The sequence below is a fragment of the Lutjanus erythropterus genome, chromosome 22 (assembly GCF_056507025.1).
Source record: "Lutjanus erythropterus isolate fLutEry1 chromosome 22, fLutEry1.hap2, whole genome shotgun sequence".
Lineage (NCBI taxonomy): Eukaryota > Metazoa > Chordata > Actinopteri > Lutjaniformes > Lutjanidae > Lutjanus > Lutjanus erythropterus.
In genome coordinates, this window is record NC_139338.1 from 17,866,952 (window position 1) to 17,890,895 (window position 23,944).

Here is a 23,944-nt window from a genome sequence, read left to right on the forward strand (position 1 = left end):
CATCTCTCTCTGCATTTGAACATGATTGGAAACATTTGGGATAATGTAAGTGCACAAATAAACAAAATATAGAACATACTGTATGTCTGTTATTAGACATAATATGATATTATATATGATATGAAAACGTTACATATTATGGCCTTAAAACTATGTGTACAGCCCTTTATCACCACGAATACTTGTTCAAACTTGTGTAACTGAGAGATGTGTAACTGCGCTGTAAAACATATCGTTCCTCACAAATGCTATCAGTCTGACTAGCTGCTGGTGACTCACAGCCTCACATGCCATTATGTTGAAATGATCAACACTCTCTGAGGTGGTGAGTATTGGTATGTTCCACCAGTGCACTGCAATCATGTACATGTGTTTATGTGTGATCTCAGAGTTAAAAGGCACCTGCATTAATGTTGGCATTGCCTGACTAATGCGGATGCTTATGTGTATGAAATATGCACTACATGTGTGTCCCACCTGTGTGATCCGTGGGTGGGTGCACTTGCTGTTGATGCCATTGTGCTCCAGCCACTGGTTCTCAGGGTGGGAGCAGTGTTGCTTGAGGGTGCAGCGATTCTCTCCTTTACACCAAACGCACCCAAACAGCGGGTCTGCCTTCAGACACAAACCGCAGCTTCCACGCTGGGCGTCGCACTTGTACAGATGAACTGTGGAGGAGAAGCAGAGAGAAAGGAGGTAAGGGAACGAGGGGGAAGGAAGGGAGGAAGGTAACAGCGAAGGGAGAAAGAGTACAGAACTCCAGTGAGAAACCTTTGTACAAATGATTACAGAACAGCAAATGAATGCAAATTTATTTTGTGCAAAAGCATCTAAAATGATGGACAAACACTTCAAAACACACAACAAACTAAAATTTGTGTTGTTTACCAGAATCTCTCAATGTCTATCAGCTGCTGTTTGAATATGCAAACAACAAACTGAGCATTTTGAGAGCGACATTCGTTGATATCTTTGTCTCATTATCTCTCCATCTATCATCATCTCTATATACTCCCTCCTCCCTCCCTCTCTCTTTGAGTTTCCTACACTGCTGCCTTTCGCCTCTGCTCACCCACCACAGATTTAACATATCATCTCCATGGCAACCGGCCAGCCATTTTCTTTTTAATTGCCATTAGATGCATGTGTGATCTGTCCATCAAATGATGCCCTAGGAGCTGCTTCCTCCACAGGCAAACAAAGGTAGGAGGAGGGTAGAGGCGGATTCTCTTTCTCTAACTTTTGTTGCTTCTTTGATTTTACACTTACGCTCAAGGATATGTTTTGTACTCCGTATTTGCCTCAGACGCACAACCGCAAACACTCACAAAAGCTGACTATACAAACTTTGCCTTACAGCACCATGTCATGTTGGCATATCATCTTGCGTTTTAACAATACAGTTGTTGTGCCTGACTCCACTGCCTTTGGTTAAAATGAGATGTTTTCCTGTCAGAGAACTACAACCCCCAGCATGCTGCTGTTTTCCTACCCCAGCATGGATCACTCACAGTGGTGGATCGCCAGTGGCCAAACTGAATCAAGCTCAGCAGCTGAATACTTAAAAATTCAGCACTAAGTTGTCATTCCACATGTATCGTGAGTGGACAGGAAAAAATGAGCAGTGAAATATATCATATGCTATACCTATTTGCTGGAACAATCATTTAACATTACTTAAGTTCATAGTTTTAGTTTAAAAGAGCAATGTGTAACAATTGCACATTCAAAAATGAGTACTGCAGTTCAAACAGTGAGTTGGAGCCTTAGACTGTATATTAAATAGGTTGAAATCCTATTATATATACAGTCAAAAGTTGAAGCGACTTGTTTCCCTGGCTCCCTCCTCCCCAAACCCGAGGAAGCTCAGCCAGGCTGCAGGAACATTGCAGGAGTGCAAGACAAACCCATCATTGTAATCTGACAATAACAACCAACAATTGGTCCTACACCATAAACTGATCAGCTGTTTATAACTGTTAATGGTCTGTCAATGTAAAGCAAAGCCTGTTATCCTGAAAACAAAACCCTGCTACTCTGAAAACACACACAGTTGGAGTTAAGTGACTGCCTGCCTTACTGCCAGCCTGATCCCATTAACATACTGCTCCATTTAGCTGCTATAAACAGCTACGCCTTCTAAAAGATTATTAATGATTTCTTTTGACTCATAAACAGACACTTATTTGGTGAACATTCAGTATTAATTTGAACTAGCTAATGTGAAACAGGCAACAATAACATAAGCTATAAGCCTGAATGGAAATTTCAAAGGCAGACTGTATTGTTACTGTCAGAGAAGTGACTATTTCAATTTAGCATGTTTCCTTAATCTCTGATGCCATATCATGGTCACTTTATGATTTATTACAGTAAATATATTACAGATTTCTCCTTTAATTTCTGTTATTACTGGTTGTTTATTAGCATTATTTAATTCAACTGCATCTATATGTTTTTCCATTACTGCTCCTGTGAAATTTATGCCAGCAAAGCACATTGAATTGCTGAGATGAGAAAAATGAAATGAAGTAAGGAGGCGGAGAGGCAGTGATGGAGATGGATAGATCTCCCGACTCTCAGAGAGGTGTTGACAGAGAAAATAAGAGAGACAGCTAAAAAAAATAATAATAATAATATTTGAGAGCAGGAGGCAAGAAATGTAATTCAGAAAAGTTGGGAAGAGACAGACAGACAGACATACAGACAGCAGTGACGAGCAGAAGAGATGTATAGACAAATGGAGTGAGACGGGAGACCTACGGGAGGAAGCGTAAGTGAGGATGTGTTAAAGTTAACCACTCCACACGGAAACATCAGGGGATGGATGCTGCACCTCAGCACACCGCCCGCCTGTTGCCATGGAGACCGGCTCCAAGGGCAACAATGGGGAGGCAGTGGCTTTAATGTGTGTTTGTGTCTATATGTGTGTGTGTGTGAAGTCAGAGTTTATAAGAGACTATGTCGACTATGTGTGTGGGTGTGTGTGTGGTTTCTTATGATACTGTGATTTGTAACTGTGCGTCAGTGTGTGTATGTGTGTGTGTGTGTGTGTGCATATGCATGCTCGTGCATGCGTGTATGCTCATGTGCATGCTCACCTTTGTTGTGGGCGGGGTTGTCGATGCTGAAATCTCCGTTCCAGATGACGGTCAGCTCCACGGGAAGACTGCTCATCTCCATCCCATCATAGAAATACTATCACCATGGCAACCAGAGAGGGAAAGAGGGAGAGAAATGGGGAAGAGAGTATGTGAGGAAGACAGGGAGGGAGAAGCTGCTGAGCTACTTTAAACTGTCTATTATCTCTTAAGTCCAAAAGTCTCAGGTATCAAAATACTCCTTTGAATGCAAAACACATCATCAACAGGTGGCTGTAGACACATGAACTCACACACATGCCATATTCACAAACACATCAAGCATTTTCAAACACAAGATTATTTTTCATTTGGTTCTGTAACACTAGCAGCATGGAAGGTTGCTGCTAGAATCATAATTTTCCACTAAATTACAGTTTCCCTCCTTCACTGCTCAATCAAAGTACAATATTTGGATTGTACTGTGATTATGCACACAAATCCCACAGACACCTCCACACACACACACACACAGACACACACACACACATTCAGAGTGATGAAGATAGACAGGAAGATGAGATGTTATTGTATCAACAGACGATTAGCATCAAGACCAGCATAAAGCCTTTTTCATGCTAGTCTTTCATTGCTGTCAATGTATTATTCAGTCCGTGAATGGAGCATGATCGCAGGGATGGCTGTGTAGGAGAGACAAAGTCAGCCTCTTGTCTCATCTACCCACTGTCTGGCTAGAATAGGAAAAAAACCTTCAACTGGAATCAGCGTGTGCGTGTGTGGCAATGTGTGTGTGAGAGACTGAAAAAATATTATGGCCACTTTTATAGTAAAACTTTATAGAAATGGGGCGTTTTTATAGAGATTGTGTTGGTGTGTGGCTGCGTGGTGGTCAATGATAATGTCCCACAGAAGCTGGCAAGTAAAACACACGGGCATGCACACACTTATGCTCACCGATGTGTTTTGACACTGCACTGAGGAGCTGTTGAAGCGTAGCGCAGGGACTCTGTGCTCGTTTCCCTGGATGGTCAGCAGACACTCATAGCCCCTCTGTCCAGACTGGGGTTGGGGGAGGTTCTTTGCCCGTAGCGTGATCGGCTTCACCACGTTGACTGGCACAAGGATCCTGTCTGCGGGTAGCAACTGGGGACACCCCTGACAGACGAGACAAAAAGACAATGAAGGATTATTGTTTAACTGCGAGTCCTCTCACCAGGTTTAATCAGAGACCATGTATGAAATAGTGGACAGAGCTTCCAGGTCTGAAAAGTGAAGCCAACGCAATAGTGCCTTAAACATGAATTATTTCTGTACTCTTGTACTCTTATAGCAAAAGCGCCCTACTTCTTTCTTAATTTATTACTTCAGTAACATTTTCATAACGAGTTTATGGCCTAAATTGCTAGTTTTAAGTCTTCTTCAATATAGCATTATGCTCATTTTGTAAATTATGGTCCCATTTAGAGTAAAATAGACTATAAAGCAGGGTATGGTAGGACATGTCTACCTTGTGATTGTCATTCTTAGTGAGTCTGTTCTGTGCAATATGTGGGGCTCAAAAAATTCAGATCAAACCGCTAAACTACACAGGGTGATCGATTATAAATCAAGGTTCTGTTATTTTGCTTAAACTGCTTTTATAAACATGTTTTAGTGTATTGTCTAGCTGTAATATTAGAACGACTGCGACCAGGTGGCTGCCACTGAGTTTCACTGAGTTTCCAACGGAGCCTCCCCAAACTGTCAGTGCTGATCAAATTTACATCAATATTCTTTTACTACATTGACTATTTCTTGCCTCAAGCGTTTTAAGAAACATATTATAGTGTACCCTCTTAGTTGTAATAGGATCACAACTAGGCAGGCCACAATTATTTCCTGCTGAAACCAAGCGACACCCAACTCGCAGTACGTCACCCACCAACTCCACACTCTCGTTGGTACACTGCATGCTCTGATTGCAAATAAAACCCAAGATGGAAACACCCTCCATAATGTCAAACTCAAGGTCTCAAAATGGTAGTCCATAAACCAGCGGGTGATGTAAAGGTTGGGTCTCACTTGGGTTTAATGCATAATTAATGTTAGATTAAAGACACCTGAAGACATTTTGCGCCACTTTCTTCATTTCATTTAAATGGACAAATGGTTAAATCTTAGGACGTTAAACTGTACTTAAGCTCCAATTTCACAAATGTAAATATGGCCTTTCATATGCCATGCCTCATATGTGATGGACAGTATTTTGGCCAATCTTTAACTACCTGTGCGTGTGCCGAAAATTTGGACTACTTACAAATACCTGACTGAATTTAGCACTGCTTTATTACATTGCTAGTGATTATAACTATCTTTTAAAACTGTTTTTTTTTTACTTTTGATGCCCACATACCAGTTTCTATTTAGAGACACTGGGGATGGCTGCTAATTGGACTGAAAATATTCCAACAACATGACTGATATGTACAGTAAACTCAAAAAGCCATCAACAATCTCATCATTTAGCTCATTAGGTACACTACTGCACCAACACTGATTTAATTGAATGACATAGCCACTTCAGCTTGTACTGTTTTCAGTGTTTTAGTGCTTTTGTAATTTGTTCCTATTGGGTTGATATCAGCTGAGTCTCTTGGTTAGACAGTCCCAGGACCTGCTCATATACACTGTGAGTGAAGGGTACTCCACCATCATTATCCACGGGACAGGAGTATTAATGATATGATGAAACAGACACTTATACAGAAATGATGTGAGCTCTCAGTTGGGTTGTTGCGCTCATGTTTTTGTTCATGAAGAAAAGATGTCACTGGTGGATCAAAATATTTCTGGCTGATTATTTCTGGTTGATTTCCGCCTGTGCAGTAATTAGGCAAGAAATGAATGACAGAGCAGGAGAGAGGGAGATGAGTCACTTAGCAATTGGAGGTCTAAAATTAACAGCCAATCAATTCAGGTGCGAGTAGCAGCCTAAATATAGAGCACCTATTACTTGCCTGAAAGATGAAGAGGAAAGAGGAAGAGGTGGAGGACAGGTGTGGAGAGGGACAAGAGATGGAGCAAGAGGAACAAAGGAGAGACAAATAGTGGAGGTCAGATACACTCTTAGAAATAAGGGCTCCAAATGGCTTCTTCCTGAGGGGCTGAGGTTCTAGAGGTTGAAGAAATCCTTTCTGAAGTAATGGTTTGTCAAGGGTTCTTTGTAAGACTGAGGGTTCCATTAAGAACTCTTTTCATCCTAAGAACCTTTTTTGAAAGAAAGAGATCTTCTAGGATTGTTGAAATCCTTGAAGAACCCATAAAACCCTTTAAATATATAACAGTTCTCTGCATGGGTTCTATATAAAACCATAGGAATATAAAAGAGGTTCTTGCTAGAATCCTGTTTTTACCTGTTTCAGGTAAAACCCTTACAATATAAAAGGGTTCAAGGTAGAAACCCTCGGAATATTAAAGGACTCTTACTAGAACGCACTGGGTGGGTTAGAAGGTGGACAAATTCTGGATAGAACCCCCAATACTACAACCTCTCAAAGGGGGTTCTGGGTGAACCCATTCACAGATGGTTCTAGGTATGGCCCTTTATGCTAGGTAACCGTTATAAAATGCTCTTCCAGGAACAAAAAAGGGTTCTTCTATGTGGACAAGCCTGTGAAGAATGGTTCTACTTAGCACGTTTTCCTAGGAGGGTAGAAGAAGTTGGGGAAAAAGCAGTGGCAAGAACAGGTGAGTGACAAGCAGAAGCGAAAGGTGAGGAGGGAAGTAAAGGAGAGTGAAGATAGTAAATAGAGAACAGTACTTCTCTAAACTGTTTCATGTTTCTGCTGAGGAGTGGTGGATAGACAGAGCAAAATAGGCAAAATGAGAAAGAGGAACAACAAAAGAACAGAGCTACGGAAAGAGGCAAAAAATACCATTAAGCATATGCGACAGGAGGAGCTTTAGCATGTCAAAGAGGCAGAAGGAAAGAGGGTGAAAAGAAGGAGAGAAGATAAGGTGAGCCCCCGCACGGTTGGAGCTGGGGGGGAGTGAAGCATAGCGCACGTTGAACTGGGTGATAACACTTGTTTGAAGTTCATTAAAAGCCACTTGATTGGGTTAGGCTGAGTGACTGACTGGGTGGCTGCGTGGTGAGAGAGCGAGGGGAACACTCTGTGACACTATTCACAAAGTCATTATAGATAAATGACAAACAGGGTGAGCGAGTTCAGCGGTGGAGGAGAGGAAGGAAGAAGAGGTGGTGCATGCGTGTTTGCTCTCCCAAATCTCATTTTCCTAAGAACGAGGGGTCGTATTTGGAGAATGAAAATGAGTGGGAGAGCAAAGAGAGATGCAATCCATTTTTAATCACATCTCTTCCAGTTAATACTCTTGAACAATAGGGACAATAAATTTGATCTGGTTTGTGGAAATGAAGGCATAGGAAGCACTGGAGTATGACTTAACACGGCGACTAAAGCTGAATCTTGAGGACTGATCTACAGTACAGTATATTGATAGTGGCATATGGTGATGGGATGATAGGACTGTGTACAGACTAACACACATACACATGGCGACCTATCATTAATATAATACCCTTAGCTATAAGCCGGTATTATATTTTTCCACGTCAGAGAGAGTCTGTCAATGTCTGCTAGGGTCTGTGTAAATTTTATAATCAGAGTGAGAACGTGTAGGCTCCATGTGCCAGTCCATCTATCCAACCATTTTTTTCTGCTTATCCAGGGTCAGGTTGCAGTGGGGACTAAAAGACTAAAGCCTTGTGGGGTCCAGCAATTTGATACCCACAAAGCTGGCTGGACCCCTCAAGTATCGAAGCAGTGGACGAAAGGATTGGTGCAGTGTCACCAGTAATGTGGACATCGTACCACACAGTTTACCAGTCGACCTATGGGAATGAGCTTTGGGTAGTGACCAAAAGAATAACACTGGGGTACAGGGGCTGCAATGATTTTCCTTTGTAGGGTTTCTGGGCTCAGCCTTTGAGACAGGCTGAGAAGCTCAGACATCCAGCAGGAGCTTGGAGTAGAGCTGCCACTCCTTCATGGTGCCAGGATCCAGCTGAGGTGGTTCAGGGATCTTATTAGGATGGCTCCAGGGCACCTCCTTTTGAGGACTTTCTGGGCATGTACCACTGGGAAGACACCCCGGGGTAGACCCAGAATGTGCTAGAGGAATTACATATCTCATCTGGCCTCCGAATGCCTAGGGACCCCCCTAAAAAGAGGTGGAAAGCCTGGTATACTCTGCTTGGCACGCAATAATTCTGATGCAAACTCTACTCCTGATTTTTGGACCCCACAAACAGAGTAAAACTTCCACTGGGAAATAAACAATCCACTGATTTTATCCTCCTCCTGACCTTCTGCGAACCACGACCTGGCTACAATAACACAGACTTGCAATGTGATCTGATGCTGAGGCAAAGCTGGTGTTTTGGGACTAATACAATACGTGGTGTTGGATCATTGCATGGACTTGTGCCCTCGCAATACCTGATCCTGCATTTTAGGCAGTATTGGGGGCTTTTTCCGATACTGGTGTCGATACAGGAACAACCACAGTTTTTTTTCGAAACCCTAAACACCCAAACACATAAACTACACTTTCTTTCACATGTAAATAGATTCAAGGTTAACACACACACACACTGAAAAGTGAGTGGGTTCACAAAAGCACACATACACACTCTCATATATGCATGCAAACTCATACAGAGAATAAAGTACAGCCTTGGAATCTCATTACAGTATAAGATAAATGCCACAAGCTGTCAGAGTCTGACAGCATCTCTTGCATCATGTGGCTTTATGACAACATTTCATGGAGAAAACTTCAAAAAGTAAATTCCAACAGCTGCTGATGCCACACAGATGCTCACATACAGTCTACACTATTTCACCATTTCATTAACACCTTCCACAGTTCTCTTTACAACCCTGACATCAAAGGGTTTTTTTGCCAGCCATCTTGGGTAAAATAATCTTACATAGTCACACATAAACGCTCATACATCTTTCACACGTATACAAACACACAGAGGATTTTTTTAACCCCATGAACTAAAAAGCCCTGTAATTGTGAAGTAGGCTTCCCTCGCTACTACAGATTATACACGCTCAAACAACTACACACTGTCAACCTTGCCAGGAGTACAAACTGTCATTCCTCATGTCTGCACAAAATCAGTGAAATCTTAATTCTGTTTTTACGCTTAGTGACAGAAGCAACAGCTAAATATAAAAGCACAAAACAGACGCCTTACTTGCTGCAACAACAATGAAAAATTCATAACGTGGCAGGGAATCTACAAGTGTGTACACTGTTCATACTCTGTGTTTTTTCTCCTACTTATCTCAGATTTTTCTGTTTGTATGTATACATAGACACTCAGACACACTAATATAACACACCGCGATCATTGCCAGCAGTCCCTGAGGCCAAGTGGGCTTTCAGCGGTTTGGACAAACACACGTGTGTATATGCTAGTTGGCTACTGATGCTGGTGGTGTTGGCAGTGATGCTCGCTGTCGACTGTTAAGATTTATGTCAACATTAAGTTGATCTAATGGCAGTGCGTTTATTTCCAATCCCCACCCTCTCAACCCCCAACAGCTGGAGTGCGATAAATAACAGAGGAGCAAATGCAAATCACTGATACATGCACACTAGCCACATCCTACATGTACACACACGCACACACACCCCTGTAAATATGCACATACTGTAGCCTTGAGTCGTCACACAGAATACAAGAGAATTGAAAAATTTGGATTAACTTAACTTGCAAAATGACACAGACTAACACATTGAGGCAGCAGTAGACTAGAAACTCCCATGTTCTGTGAGGTAAAATCAAAAAAATTGCAAAAGGGGTCACGTTGAGGAAGGGGGAGAAATATTTGGCTCATATAACGGTAGTTTCCGGTGGTCAGAAAAGGCTGCCTGATGGCACGTAAAGTGGTGACAATATACTTAATATAGCGTACATTTAAAATGATATTGATTTTTTTACGTGGACCTTTTTCAAGTGGCTAAAATATGTTTTGCTGCTGACCCTGTCCACAGCTGCACATTGCTTAGCTTCCATGCTAATACCCCTCTTTGCCTCTCCAAACTGTGTGTCAACCAGCATCTAGGGTTGGTAATACACTCGCTATGATAAGTACATCATACAACCCCATTTAAAATGAACCCTCTCTTTCTTTCTTTCTCTTTTTTATATTCATTCTTTATTTCCATTTGGCACTCACATTGTCTACAAATTACATTAGAAAATACAGCATGTGTTTCTACGAAACACCCCCAGTTGCTCTGAATAATCTACAGACCTAACTGTAAACAGCTTTCATTATCACCTCTAGTTTTCTTGTTCCTCATGACAACTACTGACAGCATGTTAAGTGGATTATTTCGAGTAACAGGGAAACTGTTTCTGGAAAAAGATCTTGCTGTTAAGATTTCACCATAAATAACTTTTCATTTACCTGGAAAAACCTGCACAATTTTATCAGAATCAAGAAAGTGTGAAATGTTTTTGTAATGTCAATGAAACAAAGCTTTAATGTGTTTTTTCCTGGCTGAGGAAAGAGATAACTCTTCTGTCAGTAGGAGGCGAGAGAGACTACAAATACATTCTACTGCAGATGTGAAGCAGAGTATTTTATGCATGTGTTTATGTGTCTTTGTGTGAGGATTTGAACTTGACAGTGCTGTAGTCATGTAATCAAGGACTTGCACTAGGCAAGAGAAAAGTACCTGTCAATAGCATGACTCATCATATAACCACATAATAAGCTCTGACTTCTACAAACCAAGTATGCGCCTCTCTTTTTACGCCATATAATTATCCTTCATTCTTCTTCTCTCCATCACTGACTCATTGTTTTCTCTGACCTCATCTCTGATTCTCTGTCATGCTCGTACTTTATCCCTCCTTTTATTTATCTCTTTCCAAATCCAGCCTGTGCTGTTCATCCTATCCTGCTCACTGACCCTTCTCATTTCTCTTATCAACTCCCTCTTACTGATTCTCTCTCCTCCTCTCCTTCCTGACTCTTTTCTTCTCCGGGACCTACTTAGATCTGATAATTGGAGGCTGGTGGGAGGTGTGAAGGGTGGAGATAGGGAGAGTGACAGAGAGTAGGCAGCGGAGTGGGAACTGTGAATGTAAAAGCCCTTGGCATAGTTTGAAGCAAGGGACGAGGGAGGCTGAGAGAGAGGCCCATAATTATAGCAGCGTAAGGTGTGAAGATGAAGAGGATCTTAAGTTTTCATACCGTACACGTACACACACACACACACACACCTTGTGGTTACCAAGAACTCCCCTTAACTGGCCTCTGTTTTATCATCTCGTACAGAGCCTCGGGCAAAGACACTCTCATGCTCTGTGCTCAGCCTCCCTCCTTCCCTGCTGCTCCTCACCTTCTTTCTATCCCACAGTTCAGTCCTCACCAGCAGTTTTTTTTCCTCTCAAATTCCTCTCCCTCTTTTCTCCTGCAATATTTGGTCCCTGCATCTCTGTCCTTGCTCTTAAAGGAACATTATTACAACTCAGGTTATTTTTTTAACAGTTTTGGCCAGCTGCTGTGATCTAAACACTCAATTACATTGCCATAATTAAGTCTGGCAATGGTCAAACAAACAACTTAAAAAGATTACTAAAACCAAGTTATTTCAAGGTAAAAAATAAAGTTAGTGCAGTAAGCGAAATCAGTAATCCGCCATTACACAGGAAAACTGTATTCATATACAACTACAGTAAAAACCAACCCAATCCGGCTCTTGTATACTTTTCATGCCTAGACGAGGGAAAATGTGACACTAACACGCCTTGGTGTGATACTGTAGTCAAGTAAGCAATAATAAATATGCAGTGTTAGGTTACACTTTCAAAATAAACAGGTGACAGTCGCAGGTTGGATAAGTTTAGGCAGCAAAGGTTTGAGCGTGGAAAACTAACACCAGTCTCCAAAGCGCAAGTCCTGTGTTTGACCCATTGACATACATAAAAATGGACAACATGATGGCTCCCAAAAAGTAAAGTAGTTTTTATCTTTATTTTCTGATAACTTAAGCTTTAATTAAGTATTTGATACTATAAAAACAGGGTTTTAGCATCATGATTTCCAGCTGAGCTACAACTAAACTGTCTGTGTATATGAGCAGGAACTTGATACAGCAGCTTCTACTGCGATCACTACTGCACAGACTCTTGTTTTTGTATCTGGGATATTTTGGCTTCCTTTTTGTACAGTGGAAGGAAGTGGAGACACAGTGTCCATCTATATATAGTAAATGGTTTGGTCCATCCATCCTCCCCAACCTTCTCCATATGAGGACTTTGTTGCTCTTCATACTACATTTGTCATCTGCTCCTGCCATTATTGACCCTACCGGCACTATACCTTCATTCAGGCATGTACTTTTTTCACCTAGGTGAGGCAAAACTGGGTTGTAAAAACAGCACTTAGTCTGCAACATGTTTAGAGAAGGTTTGGGTAATAATTTTACTGCTTGCCTTACTTTTGTTTTGCAATAAGTTTACCTACCCTGGAGGTTTGCTTTTAACCAGCATGATGATTTGACTGACTGAAGCTGTATTCCCAGATCTTAGCAACTCATGTGGTGCTACCAATATTATTAACAATAGGACCGACAAGACTCAGGTTGAATGAAACTGTGTAAGATCCCTTTGCCAGAGCAATTTGATTATGAAGCTCTTCAGCCTTTCACTCTCAGTATCTTTTTCATTTTCCCCCATTTTGTTTAACTTGCTTTCATTTTCAATTTTGACATATCCCTTTGCTCTTTACTCTGCAAATACTCAAGTGACTCCTCAGCGGTCGATGCCGGTGTATGACATCGATTCATCCATGAATCGAACCAAAGCACCTCTCTCTACCATTCGTGTCTAATATTGGCAACTAACAGCTATTACAGCTGGCATTTAGCTTCTTTAATATAATTATCTTGATCACTTGATCAATAACTTCCTGGTAAATAAACTCCCAGGCATTGATCACCAGCACACAGACAAGAAGTAGCTAATGCAAGGATGTGCTGAGGGCTAGTGATATGTATTCAGTAAGATTAATATTTTGTTCTTTCTACCAGCTGAATATATTAGGGAAAGGCTTGGCAGCAGCTGAGGATATGAACATGCTGTGTTGAAGACAGAAGAAGAAGAAGAAAGGGAAATATCCTCCTGTGGTTTCCATCAGACAGAGAGAACAGGAAGTGTCCTCAGTTTCAGCTGCTCTAGGTGGGGGTATGTGTGCGCTGTAGGGAGGGGGGATGCAGTAAGAAAAAGTGATAAATATGCAGGAAAACAAACACTGTTTATTAGACAAACAGCCTATTTCACATAATCAATGCAACTGTAGTGGTCAGGAATAACTTTTGGCTATTTATTCAGTGTAGCCAAGTGCAGCTGCATGCATGCTCTTTGTCAGTGAGGCTCATCAGGACGGCTAAGTCCTTGAGATGTGTGGAGGGCAAACAGGGACGTGGCCTTGGTTAATGTGCCAAAAGGCAAACGTCTGATCCGAGTGCCCATATCATTGCTGGCATGAATAAAAAGGCACCCACTGTACGCCCAGGCCTGGCTTTAACTCTGTCCTGCCATGCATACTAACAACAAGCTCAACCAGTAGGGAGATTTCCCTGGTCTCGATCATTAGCATAGCGTTGAGGGATTATTCAGATCGCTGCCTGAAATCCCTTAATTGTAATAGTACACAAAAAGTCATTTGCAGCAGAAAGAGGCCATCCCATTTCATAAAGCAAAGTTGACTTGTTGCCTTTCGTGAAAATTTGGGAATGATTCCATGGATAGTTGAGCGTGTGCCTGCATGTTCTTCAGCCTCTATGTGTGTGTGTCTAAATTATTAATTCAAATCGGCAACCAAATATCTGGCAGCAAACACATGACCTTGGATTTGAGGGGTTAATTAAAAGCAAATTAAAAGTCATTAAGCCTGCAAAACACCTGCTTTTTCTGAAACAACACGTCAAAAAAGGGAGATGTCATTAATGTGCAAATACCAAATCCCCTTCGCTTTATTTATGGTTTTCTTTTCGTCAGCAACACAATGAGAGGATTCACACATTATTATCCTCAGTCAATATTGACCAGCAGCCCCTGAGTTAATTGGAAAAGTAAACCTGCAAAGACTCAGGCTCGGGCCTGACTAAGCAGGAGGTTCAAAAGGATAATGGAAAAGGCGGAAAAAGAAAATAATATCGTCTGCGCAGGTTGAATGGCTCGGGGGAAACATGGGGTGGAATAACACAATTGAGAGCAGACTGCTCATCAAAGGAGGCAATCTGGCTAAGCTTGTCCCTGGCCGTCGTGCAGCGTCTGCCAACCCAGACATGAGCACTAGTGATCTTCATCATAGCTCACCTCAGGCTAGGATTAACAGGCCACTAACTCCCTGTAAAAGCCTCCCCCTGAAAACTACCATGATTTGGCAAGGTACAGGCAGGGAGAAACTGCATGAAGATAAACACACACACACATAAAAACACATAGAAGCACGCTGATACACACATACTGTACCCCACCAGAGGTTACACACATGCCTGGGCACAAACCCAAGCCTTCCTTTACTGTACCTGCTTGTTCTGCCCCGAAGGCCACCACTGTGGCAGTGACTCTAAATCAGAGTGAGACCTCTCTCCTAGGGCTGGTGCTGGGCGGGTTGGGGGGCATTAACTGAGTGTACCCCATCCAGTGAGTGGCTTGTCCTCTGCAGCAGAGCAGCCTAATTACGGTGGGCTCTGCTTCGACGGGAATAGAACTGGCTGCCAATACTATTGATAATTCACACAGACTAAGCTGTCGCAGGGAATAGGGATGGGCAAGAGGAAATGGCTCCGTTTTATTAGTTTCCACTGCCCTTTGATGTGCAGTCAAGAGCGAGACATGCCAAGAGACTCGTGCCAGATGGAAGCACTACAGCCGAAAGGTGTCTCAGTCCTTTTAACATAACTCTTTTTGCATGTGAAACCTAGAATGATAGCTATTAGTGTCACGTAGCCAAACATTTCCCCTCAATTTATTTCACCATGTTTTATTACTGAGCTGGCCCAATACGACGAAGCTGGCTGGAGCTGTGCAGCTTTAACAACTGTGTGAATTCTTGGACATTGTCTTAAATTGTCTTAATGGGCAGTTTGATTGTCTTTGAACCTTTGGGCTCAACCCTCTATTGAGAGTTGTACTATAAGCAAAGTGCTGGGTAAAATGCTGGCCAAATTCATGGAACTATATGATTGGCTTGTGCCACTGTATTTCTTCTGAAATATGTCCCAAATATGTTCTGTCCTATTTGATCAGACCACTGCAAAGGGTATTTTTGTTTGTTTTCTGCTTCTGTGCTATTTGTGTTTTGTTTCAGATGTTTTCTTATTTTTTCAATGATTTATTTTAGTTTATTATTTTTTCCCCCTGCCTTTTAATTTCTCATGTGGTCACTGCCGTTTGTTGTCCTATGCTGATGGGGTTTTTTTTTCATTTATTCATATATTTGCCTCTACACTTCCTGCTGAAAGAGGAAAAATCAATAAATATATTGTTTAATAAAGGAAAAGGGAAGGAAGAAAAAGCAAACCAAGTGAAGCACTTTTATTGCCAGTGCTGGCTTGGGACTCACCTCAGGCTTCTTGACTCGGCCCTCCTGGAAGGAACATGTGCGAGGGTCGTGGGTACAGTCATGCCTGTATTTACACCAGTGGCACTGGTAAGGACTACTCACACATGACAGACACCTGAATGGAGAGCAGAAGAGAGGGAAAACAGTGCTGTAAATTAGCAACGGACAGCAGCAAATACACTAGAGATCAGAGGCTCAATATTTCTACTTACTTACATATACATTACAATTTCAAGCAGTTTAAGAATCAATGTCAGTTTTTCAATCAATATGAAGGGATTAGAATCATGACAAGCTAGACAGAAGTGCTCTTGAAAGCTATAAGTAGAGAGAACAGATTCAAAGAATGCAGGGGTTACGAGATTTTATAAGCAAAAACAGAAAAAGTGAAAATGCTAGAATCTAAAAACTGTAGATAAGGTACGAATTTTCAAGACAACACAATCAAATTTTGGAAAGAATTCAAATAAATTAATTTTATTTCCTTCATTCTGTCGGTAGAGAAACTTAAATATATGTCAAGACAAGACAAGCCTGGTAGTTTACTCAGTTGCCAAACTGAGTGTCTTTCCCCTGTCCCAACATTTTTGGAACGTGTTGCAGGCATCAAATTAAGAATGAGTGTATATTTACAAAAAACAATGTTTATCAGCTTGAACATTAAATATCTTGTCTTTCAATTGACTACCAGTCGAAAAGGATTTGCAAATCATTGCATTTTGTTTTTATTTATGTTTTATACAGCGTACCACCTCATTTGGAAGTGTGGTTGTAATAAATAAATAAAGAAAGCTATAAGTAGACACAAACTTACGACTTGTGCACGCTACAGTTGTAGAAAACAAAGCTGGTATTTGCAAAAGCCAGGCCTGTCTCCTTGGACTTGAGATAGAGCTGCACAATTTGGTGGTCACCTGGAGAAAAAAAGATCATAGTCGAAATTAATAGACTGACACATAAAAGGAGACAATATGTTTTGTATTCAGGTAAAAAGAGGAGAAAAAGAATAAGAACTAGAAACAAGAATTGCTTTTGTTTCAGAACCCATTTATTGAATCCATTACTGGCATTTTTGTTCAACAAGCAGGTGAAACAAAACAGTATTATCATGGTAATGGTTGCATGTCACAGCTGCTTTTCCAGCATGAGCAGTGGGTCGACACGTTTAAAGAGCCCCTGCTTGTATGATAATTTTATTCACTTGTTCACATATCCTTTTTTTTGGTGTCGAGTCACATTAGATTTTCCCATGAAGGAAAGATGACTGCACCGCTTTGAGCCACAGGTGCTCAAACTGTTGCAGTATATTGAGAGAGGAGGAGAGTAGGAGGGTTTCGTTGGGTTAAGTCTCCCTATACCTGCCGCCTTACAAGAGACAATAAAGTTGGTGCACACACACATTTCCCTCGGGATGGAAAATATTCCCCCGGAAAAGTCTTTGAGAGTGTCTTTGACAAGGTAAAGGGGGAAGAGGATGAAACAGAAACCATGTGTGTGTGTATTTGTGCGTGTGAGTGTGTGCGAGCTTGTGCCTCATCTGTATTTGGTGTGTCCTTTTGTCTGGCCCTAATGAAGGAGTTCATGTTTAATTCAACAGCATATCCACACGTCTAACTACTCTCCCGCTACACTACCTCTGTACCACTCCCTCTCATCCCCACTCTATCTTTACACACAGGTCTCCTCTCTTCTCTCCACACTGCAACTCCTTCTTCTTCTTCTCCCCCGTGTCTCTCTCCATCTCTCTAACAAAGAAGGAATCATTCATCAATCACGGTAAAGCACCGCTGACAACGGATCTCTCCTAATTAGGCCACCTAAATGTTACCTTGAAGCTTGCTAACACTATCTATCCCTCCCTCTTTCCTCACTCCATCCGTCGCTCTTCCGTCTTTTCTCTCTTTCAACCAAACTTAGACTAATGAGAACTGGTAAAAGTGGAGGATGAAAGGTGCAAATATAGGCAGAAATGTGGAATATTTTCATCCACCTGAAAGAGGAAATGGGTATAACTGCGTGTGTTTTCGGGTGCGGGGGAAAGATGAAGCTAAAGACGGGGAGAAATGCTGCACACTGTCTCAGAGTACATATTTACACGTCTGTTTGCATGACTGCAGCATCACCGGCTTTACATGTGGTTGAAATGGCAAACATTAAACAAATGTTTTTAATTCCCCAAAGCACCCCCGGGCTCCCTGTCAGCCTTACATCTGTACATGTGTGCTGTCTATCTGTGGATTACTTCATTGCGGTGGCGCCGTATGCTTGTTCAAAGCAGCGCGTGTGCGTGAAGCGTCTGTTCGTGTCGGTACATTGAGTAAATTGAGGGAAATGTGAATATTTGTGCTTAAAAGGTCTCTCCAGTACTGTCATTTCATGACTGTCTGCTCACCTCAGCTCTCTGCACTTAAGACTTCACTTATCTAATGTTGTTTTTTTGGCTCAAATGTCTGTAAAAAATTTCACAGACAACATATTTGCAAGTGCCAATTAAGTGCTAATATCATTTTCTGCAGCACTTTATTTTACAGTGCGCTAAAAAGACGTAGCAATCAGATTAGACAAAAACTATAAGTAATATGTTTTTATTAAAAAGTATTAGACCCTTTATTAGACCCTTATTAGCTTTTATTAGATGTAATTAGGGACACAATACTACAGAACTGTACTGTGAAATAGATCTACCAAGTTAGGGCAAAAAACTATAGCAGCAGAGGAATATTTTGTCTATGGGTAACTGAGTTATTGTAATAATGCAGGCAGATAATGTGATTTGATGAGAGAAGAGGTCTTGTCAACTCTGCCAACTGTACGTGACCAGACAAAGAATGCATCTAAAATAGCAGATATGCGATTTCATTTTAGTTTACAGTACAATTCTGTTATAATGTGTCCCTAATTGCAGCTAATGAAATCTAATAAGGGTCTAATAAAGGTTCTAATACTGTCTAATAAAACATATCATGCCTAGTTTCTGTCTAATTTTATACAAAGTACAGCTTGATACGTCTTTTTAGTATACTGTAAAATAAAGTGTGACCTCATTTTTTTAGTGCTCTGACATCAACACTGATAGGGTCTCAAAAACATGAGTGAGCATTCCTCTGTGTGTAAATTTGGGCGTAATTGATGGATCACCATCTTTTTCTGTTGTATTTTCTCTTTTCATTCATTATTCATCTGTTCTTTTTGTGGAAGTATGGAAGGGGGTGGCATCTTCATTATCTCAACATGGGGACACAATGAGTGCTGGTGATGAAGGATCGCCTGCCTGGGGACAGGCCTTCCCAGATGGGAGCTTTGTTCAATTAGACCAGGCTTAGCCGACCACAGAGAGGGGAGGTTAAGAGCAGGGGAATTAGAGAGAGAGAAAAATACATATTCCCTTCTCTGCTCGTGGAATGAGGATCATTGGAATTTTTTTTTTTTTAGCTCTTTCCCTCCTGAAAGCAATGGAAACAGTGCCACTGTCTGCAAGGACTGTGTACTCTCCAGGCGCTAAATTAGCTGAGAATACTGTAGTAAAAACAGTCAGCTGTGCAGCTTGATACTCTTTTTTGAACAGGGGTTAACTGGGGTCCCATCACTCCCCTCTGGAGCATATCCACTCTGAGAGAGGGTGGTAAATAAATCCCACAGCAGCCTAATAAGTAATGTTCATTCAATTACTAAACATGTCCTAGGGCAGTGCTTCAAGGCCCACTGAGTTGCTGATGGCAACAAGAAAACAAAAGTTCACAGAACACTCATAGCCCAAGGACTACCACGACTGAGGGGAAAACATCCTTGTTTCCTTGAGTGTTTCCTTGACAGACACGTATGTTTGTATTCAGTAGTTGCTCTAATGTTGAAGTAGCTGATGCTGAAAATTCTTAATATTAAAAATAATGACATGTTAACAGGTTATCACAAAGCAGGTGTCCACAGAGACAGTTTCTGTATATGTTCATGATGCAACCATCAAATCAAATGGCAATGCTGACAATATTCCCACTAAGCTGTTTACGTAGCTAATGAAAATTAATATTCCACTAATATTCCCATTACATGCAGCCATGCATATCCTGATTACTCTCTCTGGTGGAACAGCTGGACTGTTTCCTCTTTAAATTACACTGGTGGTGGACCACCGTACCACTGTACAAACACAGGTTGTGCAATTTACACATCTACAAAAACTTATCTAAATATCTAAACTTAATATGCTGTTTGTGTAACACTTATCAAATTCGAAATACTATCATATACAGAGTGAGATTACTGTGAGATCCACTGCTGGCTAGTACAGAAAAATAAAGTGTCTTTCGAGCAAAAAGGTGCGAATAAGTTGTCCCTTACCTTTGTCAACAATAATGCGTGGCATTTCTTTCTCAGCGGGGGAGGAGCACTTGATCCGGTTTCCCTCCACCAAGCCATTCATCTCAGCCAGGTCCTCAAAGGTGCAGTTGACACCTGCAGAAAGTTCTGGGACGTTATGGGCCTCCAACACCAACTGTAGAGAGGGAACAACAGAAAAGATGTGTCAAACAATATCAGCATTCTGTGCAATAAAACAGTAAATATTTACTTGACAGTAATCACATTGACTGTTACTGTAAGAAATATGATAAAAGAATAATGAAATGAGCTCATGAAAGTGATCGGTAGCACTGATACTCTTGTGAACCATAGCAAAACAAATTCAGTTACGTTTCAATGGCTTCTCATTCATAAAAACATCCCTCACACAATGGAAATCACTGACAAAGTGCACTTTATTATGGTTAGAATTGGCCCCAACTGATGTTATAGGACTACAGCGCTCAAACTCCCACATCTGTGAGTACTTCAGATCAGTTTTGGAGCCAATATGTTCTTCACATTTGACTGTAACACAATATTGGTGATGGAGAGCACAGCTGCACGTTCTGTGCAGAGTAAAGATCCATCTGCAAGGCGGTCAGTGGCCAGAGAAGCCACAGGGGGACTCTTGAATGAGAGATTCAGTGATCAGATGCATCCTGCCCAGACATCCAAACAACATTAAAACACTCTGATGCAGAAAAACATACTGTAGATTGACTCAAAACTGAAATCAGTGCCATCTTAATAGCCTGTATCTGATGGCCACAAGTACGACTACCTCGCCTTGCGGCATCAATGAGCTGTATGGATTTAACAGTCCTGACTCTCTGGCTCAGTGAGAAAAGATGTGTTTTTATGGGAGAAAGTGAGAGGAGCAATAAAACCAGAAAGTCGAGGTAAGTGGAAGGATGGGGAGCTAGAAGAGAACAAGCCAATTGAATGTAGATGGCTGAAACAAAGTGTGGGATGAAAAGAGACCATGGACAAGAAGACAGAAATAGCAGGAAAACCGAGGGTGAAGAATGACACACTGAAGTACGGAGGAGAGGAGAAAAGTGCAGGCATACAGTACAGGCCTGCTGGACAGGGAGGGAAAAGAGGACTCTGGGAAATGGAGAATGCAAATCTTCCCCCTTCATTTGAAAACGCTGTGTAAGCTCTCTATGCACCTCAGCAAAAACTGGTGTTAGGTGGAGCAGGAGGTAAAAAAGAGAAGAAAAAAAAAAGACTGTCCTTGAATAAAAAAGGGTCGCAGAGGCAGGTGGAGTGGGGTCAAGACCAAAATATACATATTGATGGAAAAGCGTGTCCGCAGTAGGCCTTGGTCTGGGCATTGATTTGAAGCGCAGTCCACAGTACACTTATGATGTGATGCTGAAAGCCGCCTCAGTTGCAGAGTAGGGCTGACCTGCGCTGTTTTTATATTGCTGTTTAATGAAAAGACGGCGGAGGTGCCGGTGTGAACAGATACACAGCTTCCCACATAAGATGGACGGTGCACGACTGGGTTTCTATCTCTTACATATCCTCTCTCTCATCCGCTGCTCATGCTACCTCTCACCTTCTTCTTCTCCTGCTTTAATTTATTTTTCCTTTTAAGAAAGGAATACAGGCAGACCTTGGGTTTCCTCAATTACATTTAGAGTAGTCACGGCCAAGTCTAGCCACAGCAGGGCTGCATAAATATGAAAATAACCTACTCATGTTAACAAAAATATCTGCCACACACACATATGCAAATGCCCTCCCGTAGTTTGCAAAACACCATATCTAATGCAGAGGATATGTGATGATGGGCACCTCATGTTGCCTTGGTGAAAAAAAGATTTGTGGCAATTTATTCAAAAGCTGATGCCAGAAAAGACAGTGAAGAAAAAAAAATACCTGACTTTAAACCCATTTAAATTCTGCAATTCAGTTATGTTTCGTACTTGTATTTAGAACTGCTTGTTGTAAAGATGTACCAATCCTTTTTTTCAGTTCTGTCCAGAATCAGAATATCTGCCGATACCAATACTATATGAATACTAGGACTCTCTAGGATTTTTGTGCTCTGTTTTTGTTACACCATGATTGAGGTGGCTGTTATTTTGTTTTTATTATTTCTCTCCAGCTGTTCCCTTATATTACATGCAAATGCACAGCAGAGGTGAAAAGCGCTACACAGCTCTCAATTCGCACTGCCTAGCATAACATTAATAGATAAAAAAATCTGTGGCAAATACATTGCATCATGGAATTTAGATCAGAAAGTGGGTCAGTGTTGCAACACTGATACCCACTGAATGCTTTATATCAATACTAGACCTCAATACCGATATCAGATTGATCCAATCTCTACTTTGTTGTAGCTGCTTGAAATGATATATAGATATACACAATTCCTCTTGGAGCATTTAGTTTACCAGAAGACACTTGAAGATTAAATGTAAATGAACATAATAGCTGTTTTTTATTAGGTGGGTCTGGTTTTTGCAGTGGAATGTGTCTGTTGCTGTCGAGAATGCCTTGGCTTATCTCTCCAAACAAATATTTAATAACACAAAGGTCAAGTAGGAGCCCTGTCTGTCTGGCAGAAGCCTCTGCCCTGCAATCAGTTGGATGGGAGACGTGTGGCATAGCCTTTGGGTAAAGCCTGCTCACTGGGAAAAGGTTAAACACTCTCTAAAGGCTCATACACACAGACACACAGACACACACACACACACACACACACACACACACACACACACACACACACACACACACACACACACACACACAAAAGCCATGAATATCATTAGAGTGATGCAGAGGTGTACCTCAGAAAATCAACACCTCTCATGTGACCCTTAGAGCAAACATGGATGGAGAATAGTCATTCAGGCTTGACCTTAGAAAATCATATTGGATATTTATGCACTTGCTCTCTGAGATACAAAGCCATTTCCAGGCCACCATTAAGTCGGAAATGGGAATTGAAATGTGACATCGCTTCAGGTGGTTAAGGTCAGTGGGATTTTCATAACATTCATTGTTACAATCTTTAAATAAAATGGATTATTTTTATTCCAACACACTGAGTTTGACAAAAAAAAAAAAAAACTTGGAACATGTAGAATAGCATGATGTGTTGAGGCGAGGTCAAACTTTTTCTGCAGCAAAATCGGACACCTTTGGGTGTAGACACATGCAGACACACAACTACGCAAGGGCTTAAAAATATTAGAAGCCACTTGTTCCCGTCACAGTGAGAAATTATTGTCAAATTAGATTGGGCCTTTGGTGAAGGTGAAATCTGGTAGTACACGGGGATAAAACGAGGAAAGAGCTATTTGATTAATTTCACCCGAAGGCAACCACAGACTGTATATTAAATAGCGGACGATAAGGCAGAGTATGCTTTGAGGCGGGGCTACCGTGTGATTGACAAGCCCTTTGTCAGTGGGTCTGTCCAGTGCAACACACAGGGCTCACGAAAGAAAAAAAAAAAACAATGCTCAACTGGAAGAATGTCAGTCGATTACGGGGGCTTCGACTAATGATTCCAGTTGTTCAAACTTTCAACAATTCTAGTCAGCTAAACGAGTCACTATGTATACAGCAATACAGCAGTATCATGCAACAAATTACGTAACACCTGTATTACATCAAATACTATCACACCAGATGTGAATGCAAACAAAGAGTATTGAAAGGTCGAGAAAACTGTAGAAAAAACAATTACCCAACCAGTGTTTGTATATCTCCAATTCCAGATGTTTTTGCTGCAGTGTATCAAAGCTCCCTGCACACTAATCAATACACTTGAACAATCAAAAACTATTCAGACCCTTTAAATCTGGCAGCTGTTTT

The 23,944-nt window shown here is 41.3% G+C and overlaps 1 protein-coding gene across 1 annotated transcript in view; it reads right to left on the minus strand.

The window, feature by feature from the left end:
• Positions 1–23,944, minus strand: part of plxna4 (plexin A4) — a 311,022-nt gene that overhangs the window by 65,993 nt on the left and 221,085 nt on the right. Inside the window, exons 7-12 of the mRNA XM_084711313.1 lie at positions 20,105–20,258; positions 16,581–16,680; positions 15,767–15,881; positions 4,056–4,256; positions 3,102–3,198; positions 478–668 (exon numbers count right to left, since the gene is read on the minus strand). Of these exons, the coding sequence (XP_084567439.1) occupies positions 478–668; positions 3,102–3,198; positions 4,056–4,256; positions 15,767–15,881; positions 16,581–16,680; positions 20,105–20,258 (858 nt within the window). The remainder of the gene's footprint in view (positions 1–477; positions 669–3,101; positions 3,199–4,055; positions 4,257–15,766; positions 15,882–16,580; positions 16,681–20,104; positions 20,259–23,944) is intronic.